At 40.4% G+C, this 13764-nt stretch overlaps 1 protein-coding gene across 6 annotated transcripts in view; it reads right to left on the reverse strand.

The window, feature by feature from the left end:
* kiaa0825 (KIAA0825 ortholog) overlaps window positions 1–13764 on the reverse strand; it is a 115490-nt gene that overhangs the window by 38916 nt on the left and 62810 nt on the right. The window contains exon 20 of one of the 6 annotated variants that reach the window (XM_027145594.2): window positions 74–2960. The exons of 4 other annotated variants lie outside the window; for them this stretch is intronic. In XM_027145594.2, the coding sequence (XP_027001395.2) occupies window positions 2882–2960 (79 nt within the window). In that variant the 3' untranslated portion in view covers window positions 74–2881. Of the gene's footprint in view, window positions 1–73; window positions 2961–3763; window positions 4537–13764 lie in introns of those variants that run through there. One more of the 6 variants, XM_027145595.2, reaches the window with a different exon arrangement.

Raw genomic sequence — 13764 nt, forward strand, 5'->3', positions numbered from 1 at the left:
CTTCCAGTGAAGACACATATGTAATGACTTTCTATGATAGCTGTACTCACCTTCCCCACACAAGGAAATGAACTGAACAGGGCTTTAGCTGGATGTGTATTGTGATGATGTTACACGACATGTCATGACCCAAATCTGCAACCAGTATGAAAAATTGAGGCACTAACTTTTGTTGAGTTTTCACAAGAATAAAAATAACAAGAACAAATAAAAAGAATGTATTGTTCTTTAATAACTATGAGCTTGTCATTCTGAAATAAAACACTGTGGGACCTGTGGTGATAGAAAAACTCTGCTTCCTACAACAGTAGATTCTGGAGCATTTTATTCCATACTTACTCACTTTCACATAGTGAAACACATAGTACCCACACAGATTGTTCCTCATATTTTGGGTATAAATTGTGTTACTGAGCTAAACAATCTTTTTTGAGTTCAGAGTTACAACTTTATGCCTCTGTGTAAAATCAGAAATATCTCTTTTTTGGTCTTTTCACATACAGTCTGGTTTATTAGTTATTAATCATATTATTCAGTAACTATGATCCATTATTCAGCTGCTGCAGTGAAACTAATAGGAAATGTGTGTAGATATGAGAGTGAAGAATGTGAATCTGGACACACTGATGTATTCTGATACATACGCCATAAAGAGCGGAGTGGAGTAGTATAATATTCTACCCATATTTAAAGTGTAGATTTTAGTATGGGAATAAACGGATGAGATGTGTAACATTTAGGGCAGAAATGATGTATTTTATAACGAATCTGACTGGCCAGAAGGAGCCGCATCATCATTACTTTCCTAGAACAGCGTGTTATATTCCTTAGACGTTACTCCTAAACTCTCCTCATTAGATCCCGTCTCTCTGTGAGGATGACAGTGTGGAAGATTTCTCTCCGGCTACATCAGCCTCTCAAATGAGCCCTTTCAGGACCACTGAAGCCTCATCAGCCCTTCTTTCAGTCTGCCAGTGCTAAGGCTAACCACTAACACTACCGCTAACGCTAGCGGCTCAGCATATGTTCCATTCATCGCTGCGTCACTCTTCATTTGTAATTATTTCCTCCTTTCTTCCTTTCCCGCTTGCTGCTCGCTCTGTCTGTCTCTGCTGGGACGATAGAGACTGTGGCAGGATGATGACCTGTTCCAGGGTGTTAAATTTCTTGTCACAGTTGAGGAGCGAGTGAGTGGAGATGGCAGCCACTGTCACACAGACACTGTGATGCATTAAGAGTATATTAATTATCTATTTCTTCAGTGCATCTGAAGAGGACCAGACATGAAGAAGCTGTTACATGTTACAGTGAGCGTGTGATACATGAACAGCATTTTAAGGAATCAGACAGGGTGGATAATGGAGGAAGTAACTAACACCACCGAGGCCTTTAAAACACCATTTAATCGTGTCTTATTGCTGTGTAGGATGTTGCAACTGTAAAAATTCAAAATCCTGTATCTTCTACTGTTTAGAATTTTTCTGGCCCTGAGATGAACTCTGCCCCCTGCCAAAACAGAGAGCTCGGCTTTGGCTCTAGGTATACAGTATATTAACAAATGGGGTGGAATCTCTACTGTATGTGGGCAAGATGAAGCCTTATATATTTTTTCTTTTTTAATGTATTTGTGTTGCTCCAAAAATGACAGAATGTTTCTTTAACACGAACAACACGTGTCTGCAGTCACCAAAAGGTGTGAGGAAAGTAGCAAAAGATATATTCTTAGAACCCCAATATTGTAATGGTTTAATGGTTAATATGGTGAAATTTTCTGTGAGAATTCGTTACTGAACATTTTTGGAAGGAGTCTCCAGTGTCAGAGGTAAAGCTGAGAGATTTTTTTTTTACATTTTGTCTAGTAAGTCTAGGCTTCCTTTCATTTTCTTTATTTACATCAATAAATATTTTCATCAATAAGTATTGTCTCCATAAACGTCTGTATATCTTTTGCTTTGTTTCGTATCCAGTCTACTTTCAGTCCCCACAAAATGTACATTAACTGAAAGTATAAATTCCACAATATCCACTTCATAATAATGCAGACCACAAACGTGAGCCGAACATGAGTTCCAGCTTCTAAATAAAGCCCCGGCTTTCTGCCCGCCAAGAATAAAATCTAAAGTAGGAATGAAGAGGTGAGCGTGAGTTCAGCTTGGGATTAAAAGGCTACGAAAGTTTATGTATTGCTTGAAGCTTAAGACAGAAGGGTAGGAACAAAAGAGCCCAACAGATCCCTGTCATACCTTTCATTTTCCTCTTTCTCTCACCAGCTCATTCACCAGCGCCTTAGAGCAACAAAGGCTTAATCTTACTTCAGCTGCATAAAAAAGATCATGGGATGGTCTCACTGTGAGGTACAGGGGAGTCAGACAGCACAGTGAAGTCACTCTGTACGAGCGCTACATTCTAGAAAAAAATCAATAGGAGCGAGGTCACCAGGTTACACTGCGCTAATGACCACAGTGAAGACGGCATCAAAGGGCTGGAGGAATGCAGAGAGTCCAGAGCTGAATCAAGATACAATCTCATACCAGCGCTGTAAAGACAGGATATACAAATCTGTACAGCAGTGAGATGTAGTGTTTACACAGGGATGTTATTTAACAAGTGCATGTAAAAGAAATCTATTTCAAAAACACACACACATACACATACATATACACAAACATATATATATATACACACACATACATTTATATATACAATCACATATAAACATGTATACACAAGCGCACACACACACACACACACACACACACACACACACACACACACACACAGAAGCACACGCACAACTCCATACCACAGAAGACACCTGCTCGCAGTCTGAAGCTGGGCTCGAGGCCTGCTGCTCCTCTTCCTGAACAAGCAGGCTTTTAATTTAGCTGCTGCAGGCCCACACTACGCACACTCTGCAGGCGCCAGAGTCAGAGCTGCCAGAGCTCCACACACCAACCTGTCTGAGAGTGAAGAGGAGTCATACAGAACCTGGGTCACCTGCAAACCCTCTGGCACTGTTTCCATGCACAGACCTCTACACAGGATCACTTCCACAAAGATGCACCTGCAGTTCACAAGTTCATTAGTGCTGTCACGTTACTTTAAATAATTACATTTACATGTTAACCAGGCTGTATTCCCACCTCATGCATAGGATCCGGATTCACCGTAGGATGAACAGGATAAAGTGGTTAATTATGAATGAATGAAGAAATGAATGAACATGTTAATATTTAATCGCAATGGATAATTAATTATAATTTTGTATTGACACAGAACTGAAGTGAAAACTGTTCACATATTTAAACACGAAAAACAAACAAACAAAAAAAACAACAACAAAAAAACAACAATATTTTGAAATTAAAATTTATGTGTAAGTCTCACTTGTATTTTATTAACATTATTTCAATTTTAATTAAGATTTTGATTTTAGGCTATGACTAATATATTATATATTCTCAGAGGATAAAGTATAACATAATGATGATGAGCGCACTATATAGATAAAATTTAATGTGCATTAATATTCAGCCACAGAACATTCAGGACAAATAAGTACCTTTTGGAAATGATTGAACTGCTTATATATAATACCACTTTTGGACAAAACAAATTTATATTCAATTACTTTGATCATTTATACATTATAAAGTTATTATGATATTAATTTCTCTGTAGTTATTGAACAATTCATAGCAATTACTACATATAATAATAATAATAATAATAATAATAATAATAATAATAATAATAATAATAATAATAATAAAAAGTGCTTGTAAATTGCTGTGGTATAATAGAAATAGAAAATTTCAGGTTGTGCTGTTACTGGAAGTGAATTAATTTCAATAACAATATTAAGTGTAAGTCCCTGTGAGTCAGTAGTGAGTCACTTGAGTTTTCTTTCCATCTGCTGAAAATGTCATTTAAATGTTGATAATAATCAAATTCTACAGCATTGTTGCATAAGTACAGTATTAGTTTATAATTATACTATAGATATATATTGATTCCTTCAGTAATACGTAATGGCACAGTGAAAACCAAAACCACACACACACACACACACACACACACACACACACACACACACACACACACACACACACACACACACACACATCCAGACACAGACAGAGTAGGTCTCTTTTCTGAAGTTTACCAGTATATGATATTAATTTACCCTCCACAGGGAGCTAAAGCTGGTAGTCTGGGCAGTAAGGAGGGACGGCTATATCCAATCCAAGAGCCATCAGTTCTCATCGGGCTTGGCCAGACCTCTACATTACTGCTGCCCTTACGCTTATAGCTCTCTCATTGCACCTGTCACCAGAGCCTGACAGCACATTACCAGCCCTGTGGTATAGCAGGCAGGGTCCAAGCATCGCTCCCACAAACACAAGTCGTGTAAAGTGCCACCTCACAGCCTCAATGTTAATGTTGTAGAGGATCGACAGAGCACATAGGTTTACACATATGCCCAAAATACAAACAGAGTTTTGGAGATCTGCTCAGGATGATGCGGACTTCTCGCTGGAAGAGAGCAAGTAATGGGTGAGAGTTATTTAGGTGAAGTTAAGAAGGCTTTGTGTCACATTAAGATCATAATCTTATCCATCAACTTGAATGAGAATCACCTTGTACACACAGTCAGCAAGTAAAGCTTCACACACACACACACACACACACACACACACACACACACACACACACACACACACACACACACACACACACACAAGCATGACTGGGGATAACCAATGAATTGGTTTTGCTGCGTGTCTGCTTCGCCTCATCAATGTAATTGCTGCATGTCTGTCAAAGACAGTGAGTGTGAAAAAGTGTCTTCCTCAGCTGCCGCCGCCGCTTGTTTTGTTCACGCACGCTCTTGTAAAGCGCCAGAAAATAAGTGGCATTCAGTGAATAGCGCTATTCTTCTCCTGACAGCTTCATATCTATCAGGTGACGGAGGGCCCCAATAGCCTACGCCACTCTCGCAAACATCTCTGACAGTGTGTTAAACTCCAGCCTCCGCCTTTCACTCACACGCGCAAAACCCTTCTCTTCAAAAAAATAAAACACACACTTGCATACACTCTTCCCTTATTGCCACAGACACTCTGAAATGATGAGCTCTCTCTCCTTCCTCCAGCAGTTTGGAGTTTGTTTTTCTTTTCTTTTTTTTTCTTTTTTCCATTTTCCGGGCAGTGAGAGTTTTGTGTTCTGTGGTCCTTGGTGAATAACTGCCCCCTTTAACCTCCCCCGTCAGTGTTGCTTCATGTTGCTTCATTAATTGAGCTCATCAGACGCCTCTTTGATGCCTACCCCCCACCCCACCCCAACACACACCCGACCACCAATCGCACAGACAAATAGGGCAGTTGCCATGGAAACAGTCCAGACAGACCAAAGCTCCTCTTGAAACATATTTGTGCTGGAAAAAGGGAGAATCCCCTTCTTTAAAGAAGCCCTGGATCAATTCAATGATTATAAAGAGGAGAGAGAGAGAGAGAGAGAGAGAGAGAGAGAGAGAGAGAGAGAGAGAGAGAGAGAGCGAAACCAGGCTAGTGGAGAAAGGAATCTGTAAGCTAATTATTCTAGCTCCATCTTTATTAGGATGGAAAGAAATGTAGCATCATTGGGTGCTGCAGTTTAATCACTTTGCACACTTTTCTCCTTCTCAGCAGTACTAATGGTCAAAGTAGTTTAGATTTATTTACTTGGTGATTTAATGCGCCACTAAAGCAAAGCTTTGTCAGCAAATATCAGCTTTAGAAAAAGTAATATTAATTAACAGCTGCAGAAAAGTTTGTTGAAAGACGGTGTTACAGCGTGACTAAACATCATCTTAAGCCGCGTTGTCTCCTGTAAAGCTTCTTTCCACATGATAGAAACATCCGATCCTAGATTTCCTTAACGGACACACACGCAGCAGTGAGTAATCGCCATGCTCGATTCGCCCTGAATAAAAACTGTGATGCTTAGTCATGAATAGCACACAGTGACTATTTAATGATTTCTTCATTTTTATAAACATTATTTGCATTCTTTTTTCAATTAATCAATAATTCTGAATAAAAATTGGCAATAATTTTTGTCAAATGTATCATGCTAGTGTGTAAGAAAATATTTAAAAGCAATAATATAACAAATATATCATTACATAACATAATATTAAAAGTTATATAATGCAATATCTGATGGTACAAAGTCATATTTACAAATGCACAATTACATTCTGCAAAGAATTAACACAGGCTCTGAAGTTCTGATCAGTTTTCTCCAAAGTGGAGCCTGAATTTATTCTTATCGTCATGAGCGTTCAAAAACGATTTCCGCTACAGTGGCCTGTGAGTTCATCAGCAGGGAAATCTCCTGTCCTTCACTGGTCTATTTTAAAGGGCAAACTTTAATATGTCGTAATTAACGCTGACAAGATATATGAAATATATGGATTAAACATTTAATGAAACCATTCTGAGTTTTTTTTTAAGTTCAAAGAAAAGGTTATGGCAAGGATCATCAACCACTAAGAAGCAAACGAAAGGAATTTTTGAGCTCGTCGTCAACTTTCTTTTATATCCAGAAAGTCACACTTATTAACAATTAATCAAAAGTTTTAGATAGTAAACAAATGGCAGTAATTACAATGCAGGGCATTCAGTGAACAGATAAATAATTTAAACTCGGACGAAAGAAGAGCATCAATAATCATGACCTGCCGTCCGAGCGTGGTCACACAACCGTGAGCTCTCGGCTCCCCAATGCTATATCTCATTAGGCCAGCGATGTTAGCTGTAGGATTGCTCCGCGTTATTTTTACCCGTGGATTAACATATTCCCCCACAGTGTGCGTAGCTGAGACGAACCCTTGGCCTCCCAGAGCGCCTTCCTGACCACTGCACCCTCTGCAGCTGCCCAAGTCCATGCATCTCAAAGGCTAATTCCCTCCATATTTAAATAACATATTAAAGTTTCATTGCTAGCACCTGGGTGAAGCTGTGGCTCTGCCAGAGAGGGGGGGAAGAAGAGGTCAGTTGTGCTTATGGGACAGGGAGGGAGGATGCACGCAAGCACACACAATCAGACACGTACAAACACACACAAACCCAATGCGCTAGCCAAGCAAGAGACTGAATCTGAAGATTTCAAGAGCTTCCCTGAATTAAAAGTAGCTGCGAGCTGTTTTTATATTTATACAAATTCATATCGCAGTCCCAAAAACGCAGCTGTGTCACCATGTATTATCGTGTCGATCCAGATGTTTATAATACAGGCAATCAGACATAGACAAAAATCACAGTTAAGTCAGTCACTGTGTTCTGGATAGACCCTACTGACAGAATTATGAAATAGGGTGGGGTTTTTTTTTTTGCCTGTTTGATAAAGTCACTCCTGCTTGTGCTCATGTAAAGCTCATGACAGAGTTAAAAAAATAATAATTCTGGCATGAAAAATGAAACATACAAGATAAATCTAATTAGCAGTGCCCTGATATTAAAACAATAACATCTACCTCTAGAATAAATGGTTTTTATTTCCAAGATCAATATGGCACACTCAATAATTCAAGTACATTATTATTATTATAAAATAATAACCCTGCAAAACCTGTACACTGCTCAGAACATTATCAGGACCAGAGGAGAGGACTACATATTATAGATTTCATAATTTCATATCAAATGCCACATATTCCCACAGGAAGTAATTCGGTTACATCTGTAATGGGATTTTTTTTCTAAATACAAAAATCATATGCATTCAATAATTCAAGAGAACATCATTTACACCGGACCAGTGTGGAGTATTTTTGTAAGGCCCTATTAAAGAGAGTCTGAAAAATAACCTTTCCTGTGGTTTAAATCTACAAATGCAGCCACTGAGGTTAATCCAACACTTAATTACCTTGACTTGCAGGGAAACCTTTTGTTAAGGTGTTTTCTTCCTCAAAGCAGCATATACCACAAATCCTCAAGGAAAAGAAAAAAAAAAAAAGAGTATGAATAAGCACAAGTAAACAAACCGGACGACATTAAGGATGGTATTGCATATCCGAGGTGTAATGCCTCTTAAGCAAGAAAAAAGAGCACTGAAGGGGCTACAGCTTCATTATGAAGAATGATCCATTATGAAGTTCTTGTACATTGTGACCCCTTTAATGGGTACTTTGTTATTGTTCTTCCGCTCCTATTGTGTAGAAAAAAATAGTCTTACTTGTACAAACATGAAAAAAGGCAAAAAGAAAGGTGTCAGTATGTCTCCCATTTCTAAGCACTTACAGTGAGAAATATGAGAAAGGGAAAACTCTTGCTAGGATTTTCTTGAATACATGATGTATATATCTGTACGACTGTTTAGCTGATAAATCCTACAAAGACGAAGGACGTGACGATCTGATGAATGGCCCCCATACAAACTGATTCTTTAATGTGTGATGATAAAATTGGGTCTAATGAAAAATACCTTTTCCATAATCTTTCCCTTTTATCATTGAAAAAAAGACATTTCATTTAAAATGAATATCATTTCATTTTCTCTTATTTATTCAAGGATTTCCACAACAGTGGGAACCATCAGATTTCTTAAAACAGGCCAAGATCAGATAAAGATTGAATTATTAATGTGTGTGTAAACTGACTACAAGGAATGGATAGCAAAACCAAATAGATGGTAGAGGCTGTTTGCAAAAGAATGCTTGCTCATGACAGACTCCAATTCATACTGCATGTTTACAGATGTTCTTGGATTTGATGTGATTCCAAGGTTTATTTTCTCAGCCATATACGGTATTCCCCGTCCTATTTATATAATGAAGCATACGAAGGCATATAAGCTACACTTGGCATTTAAAATGTGTTTAGTGCCATTGTTCCAGGTAGTCCAGCTGTATAAGCATTTTCTCATTCCTGACTTGTTAACATCTGCCTCCTCTGTGCTTCCATTCAAGAGCAGATAGTATCTGTGCATGCGATCAGGGCAAAAGCAAGGTCAGCTGAACTCAAGCCTCCTGCCATGCCCTCTATTCTCAGTACATCTATGGACAGTGTATTCTTTTGTGGGGTTAAATTCACACACTGACACCAAGCGGTGATGCTTCATCATTTCCAACAGTGTTAATATGTGTTTTTAACGATTATCAAACAACGTTACAAAATGAAACATCCTGCAAGATTTTTTTAGTCAAGAAATGGCGAGAATGTCTTTCTGTCTCACAGTCAGGTAATCAGCCATCTTGGCTTGTTCATCTGATGGAATAAAAAAACATCACATCAGCATATCAAAGCTTGACTACAGCCATCCATCTAGTGTAATGCAGCTGCTTTTTATGCCTATAGAGGTGTGATAAAGAGGTGAGGCGAGTCTTACAAAGAGGCAATGTTGTAAGAGGCATTATGCTGGTGTGTTTCGCTTTGTTTTCTTGTCATCTTTACAAATAAGCCGGATAAATACGGTATTTTGGAGGGCTTTGCTCTAAAGTCTTTGTAGAATCTCTTTTCTATCCCCATCTGTAGCTGTTGCCTTTTCCCTCGCTTTGCTTGGACATGTCTGCTTAGATCTAGGATTTTTTTAATGCCGTGCTCTGTGTAGCGGCGCTACAAATGCGTCGATGGCTGTAAACTTTTCCCCCCACAGGAGCAAACGTTGTTGGGATAGCACCACTCTAGGGAATCCCCGACTCGGCAAAGATCTGAGGACATGTCTGCCTCGCTCTCCTTCAACTGCAAACAAAGCCCTCTCGCAGCCCAGTCCTTTCCACAGGAGTGTGTGTATGTGTGATGCGTGATGTATGCAGGCAGTGCCAGGATGAGACATTGTCTATTCTCAAGCTGCAATTAGCATTATTTTTGGTCAGGCAAGTCCTGAGACACCTCAAGTGCCCTCTATGTCCCTTTGGGGGCCTTGTCCCTTTGGCTGGACCTCTAGCTAAAGGCGTTTTTTTTGTTGTTTTTTTGAGGTATGGGATCATATGGGAGACCTCCCTCTGTCATATCCTCTCGCCTCATCTTATACATAAAATATAAAACAACAGAGGGACTATCCTATGACCTTTGCTGCCCTTTCCTCTTCGCAGACACAAATGCAAACACACACACACACACACACACACACACACACACACACACACACACACACACACACACACAAGCATACTCTCTCTGAGAGCCTCAGTTCACATCCCCCCACTGCATACGTGCCTTGATTTATTTCAGCCAGCCTTTCACCGTACGGTGATGTATTTGCGACATCTGGCGGTGCTCGCTATATTCTTAGCTATAGAAAAGTGAAAGGAAGACATGGTGCAGATTGAAAGAGAGCCTGGGCAAGTCGATGGACACCGCAACGAAGCAGCAGCCGCTGTCAACTAAAGTTGCGCGCCTTAAGCCGCAAGTGCTCCAGATTCTCTCCCAAAAAGCCCCTAGTACCCCCTAGTGGGTGGACAAAAGCAACCGTACTTGTCGAAAATGGAAGAGAGGGGGCAACGAAACAGCCATGAATCCATAGGGCCTGGAGGTCATCCTTCTTGAGATGTGGTGACATCATAACAATGGGACACAGCCTTAGAAATTCAAGGCAATCCATTCTGCGTGGGGGGTAAAGAGAAGCATGCCTTCCAGTTCCCACACATTCAGCAGGGAAAACCGAGAGACAGAGCTATGAAATCAGGAATGAGAGAGAGAGAGAGAGAGAGAGAGAGAGAGAGAGAGAGAGAGAGAGAGAGAGAGAGAGAGAGAGAGAGAGAGGGCAGGACTGTGAGAGAAGCAGAGACACTCTCAGAGAGTGGGAGATAGAAGAGAGGGAGGGTGGATAGATGGCTAAGGAAAGGACAGTTGTAAGTAAATGTAGAGGCTCACTCCAGCCTTATTCAGCTTTTTTCACAGCATCTAAAGAAGGAGATGGCTTAATTTACCCTGGATATCTAGCCCAAAAGCTTTTCTCTCTCTCTCTCTCTCTCTCTCTCTCTCTCTCTCTCTCTCTCTAGATCACATGGGAGATACTGACACAACATCATTGCACTTCTGGTTTTTGGATAAATTACTAAATGCAAGAGAATAACATTGCTACTTAAAGAAATCACTAGCTTAAAAAAAACGTACAAAAATCCTATCCATACCCAAATACAACACAGCCCTAGCATCTTCAAAACCAAAACAACACCTTAACTCTGAGTGCTGTAATCTTTGCTGGTGCAATATGCAAGTACATTACATAAGCACTAGAGCTGTAATGAGACAGAATGTTCATACTGAAAGTGTTAATTAGTCTGGCCAGGCCAGGGATTCCTCAGCCTTCAATCATTGTGCTTTTCTAATCTTGCCCTTGCATTCAATTTTCCAAAGTCCTTTTGGTTATTAGCCATATGAACAGCTTCGTCTATTTGATTGCTGCTACCACTAATATTTGATGCTACTGAAAACACTCACAACTAAGCTGATCTGTTTTAAACAAGCATGTCACATGACTATTCCCTGAGGCTGGCGGCATTTTAGAACCTGGTGAGATTTGTGTGTGTGTGTGTGTGTGTGTGTGTGTGTGTGTGTGTGTGTGTGTGTGTGTGTGTGCATAGAACAATATTTAAGGACAGTATCACAGATGGCAAAATCCCTTAGTATCTCGTCACTAATTATGCTGACTTATCAAAGTCAAATATCGGAACAGAACCACATACTTTGCGCTCCTCATTTGGCTTATTAGACCAGAAGCACACTTTATACTGTATAACCCTTCTTTCGGTTTCTGTCTACCAAACGATGAGAGATTGAGTGCACTGTGCTTTGAGCAGACCTTGACTTTTTGTCTCTCAGGGTCAAGAATGAGTAAGCAAACATGATATTTAATCATAAAAAGCTAAGTGTAAAAATAACACATCTATCTTAGTCAGGTACAGCTGTAATAAAGTAGAGCTGAAGGAGGTCTCAGTTATTGGCCGTGCCCTCTCCTGGTTCCCGTGGTGTGTGGTGTGGAGGTCGATGCCCACTGCTGGGTTTGGTTATCTGAGGACTGCAGAGCTTTCTGGATAAGCAGGAAGGAAAACAGCAGGCGTTCTGACCTCTCCCGAACCAGGAAGGGACAATCGGCTGGCCTTGAGCCAGCAGGTGGTAGGTCTTCCAAGAAAACAGAGCAAAAGAAAAAAGCAGATGAAAGATGAAGAGTCTTAAAACAAGGTATACAAGCAGACTGCCTGAAATTGAATGCTGGTTCAGAGAAGACAGAACACACTGGATTGGCCAAGACTAAAATGGACAGGTTGCGCTGAGTGACTGATTGCCTGGAATGGCTCGAGGTCAGCGTTGTGCCCGCAACGGGGAGGCAGCAATGCCCCCTGGCCCAGTGCTCCATGGCCCCACTATCTGATTAGATCTGCTCCCTCTGGCAAGAGCACCCAAGTTCAAGAGGAGCAAGAGACGGATGAGATGATTGGAGAGGGAGATAAAGAAGGAGAGATAGAAAGCCTGACAAGGAACATCTTTCATCGCGAATGGCGCTTCATAACATTGCCACAGAGTATCGCACAAATTGTGCAGGCTACCATCTGACGCCAACGCACACCATCTATAGCAGGAAAAGGAAATGACTTCTTGTAATAGAATAAGAACATCTGAGAGATTCGTTCCCAGCTAAGCTGGTCATGGATTCAAAGGCACGATCAGGATCACTAAATGTCTTAGCAGGGCAAATTCATTCCAGCAGCCTGTGCTTAACAGTCATGACAAAGCTGAGATATAGAGAAAATAAAGATGTTTGGAGGGAAAAAAGAGAAGGAAAAAAGGGAAGAGAAAGAATCGATTCCAGAGACTTCAATCCACAGTTGAAGAGGTATTCTATACGCAGCTTTAGTGCTTTCAGTTCTCATCTTTTCTTTGTGTTGCGTCAAAAACAACTTGGCCTAACATAGCAAACCTGTTACAAGGAGGCAAACTTCAAACCGTCATGTAGGATGATGGTAACAATGCAGTCATATTAACAACGTTGTTTATTTGGGGAAATGATTTAGAAAGGTGGCAAGCAAGGCCTAGTTTCCCATTTGTGCATTTGGAAAGAAAAAAGGGATAAATGTCATGTATTAATTTAGGAGTTATTCTGCTTTGCTCAGGTATAAACAGCTCTTTTTTAGTGTCACACACACAATTCTATAATAGAACACAAAGCAAAGCAGGCAACGAGCATATGTGGCATCAGACCTTCTCTTCATCAGCCATGAGTGAGCAACCTTCATCATCTTTCCCTGTCCTTCAAGGCTTGGCCCGATATGCTCACAGCACATGCATGCCAATGAAGGCCTAAGAAGCCCAGGTTTCAAGAGGCTAGATGACCATCTGCCCATGGGCCAGAGTGTTACGCTGCTTCAGACTCCCAATGCCCTGGGGATCTGCTCAATTAGCTTAGGAGGACAGCTCACCTTCTCATCCAGTGCTTCAGGGAATATGTCAGTGAGGCTGACGCAAAGCAGCAGGGTCCTGCTTTCTAGAAAAAGGGATTACTGATACATCATTTAAATTGTCTGAGCAACAGAATTACATAAGTCATGAAATACGCTGCTTCTACATTCATTACACCACACAATGACATGATTAAAGAGAATTTTCTTTACTGTTCTTTAGGTGAGCAAATTAGCACTATGAGTGTTAGTACTGCTGTCTTTTGCACTTGTTATTCAGGCACTGTTCAGAATGGAAAGCAGCTTTCCTATTAAAGGCTGTTCATGTGAACATATCATGGATCATGAATGTCTCATACAGAAAGTGAAGTGAATGTGAA

Source organism: Tachysurus fulvidraco, chromosome 9 (genome assembly GCF_022655615.1).
Source record: "Tachysurus fulvidraco isolate hzauxx_2018 chromosome 9, HZAU_PFXX_2.0, whole genome shotgun sequence".
In the NCBI taxonomy this organism is placed as follows: Eukaryota; Metazoa; Chordata; class Actinopteri; order Siluriformes; family Bagridae; genus Tachysurus; species Tachysurus fulvidraco.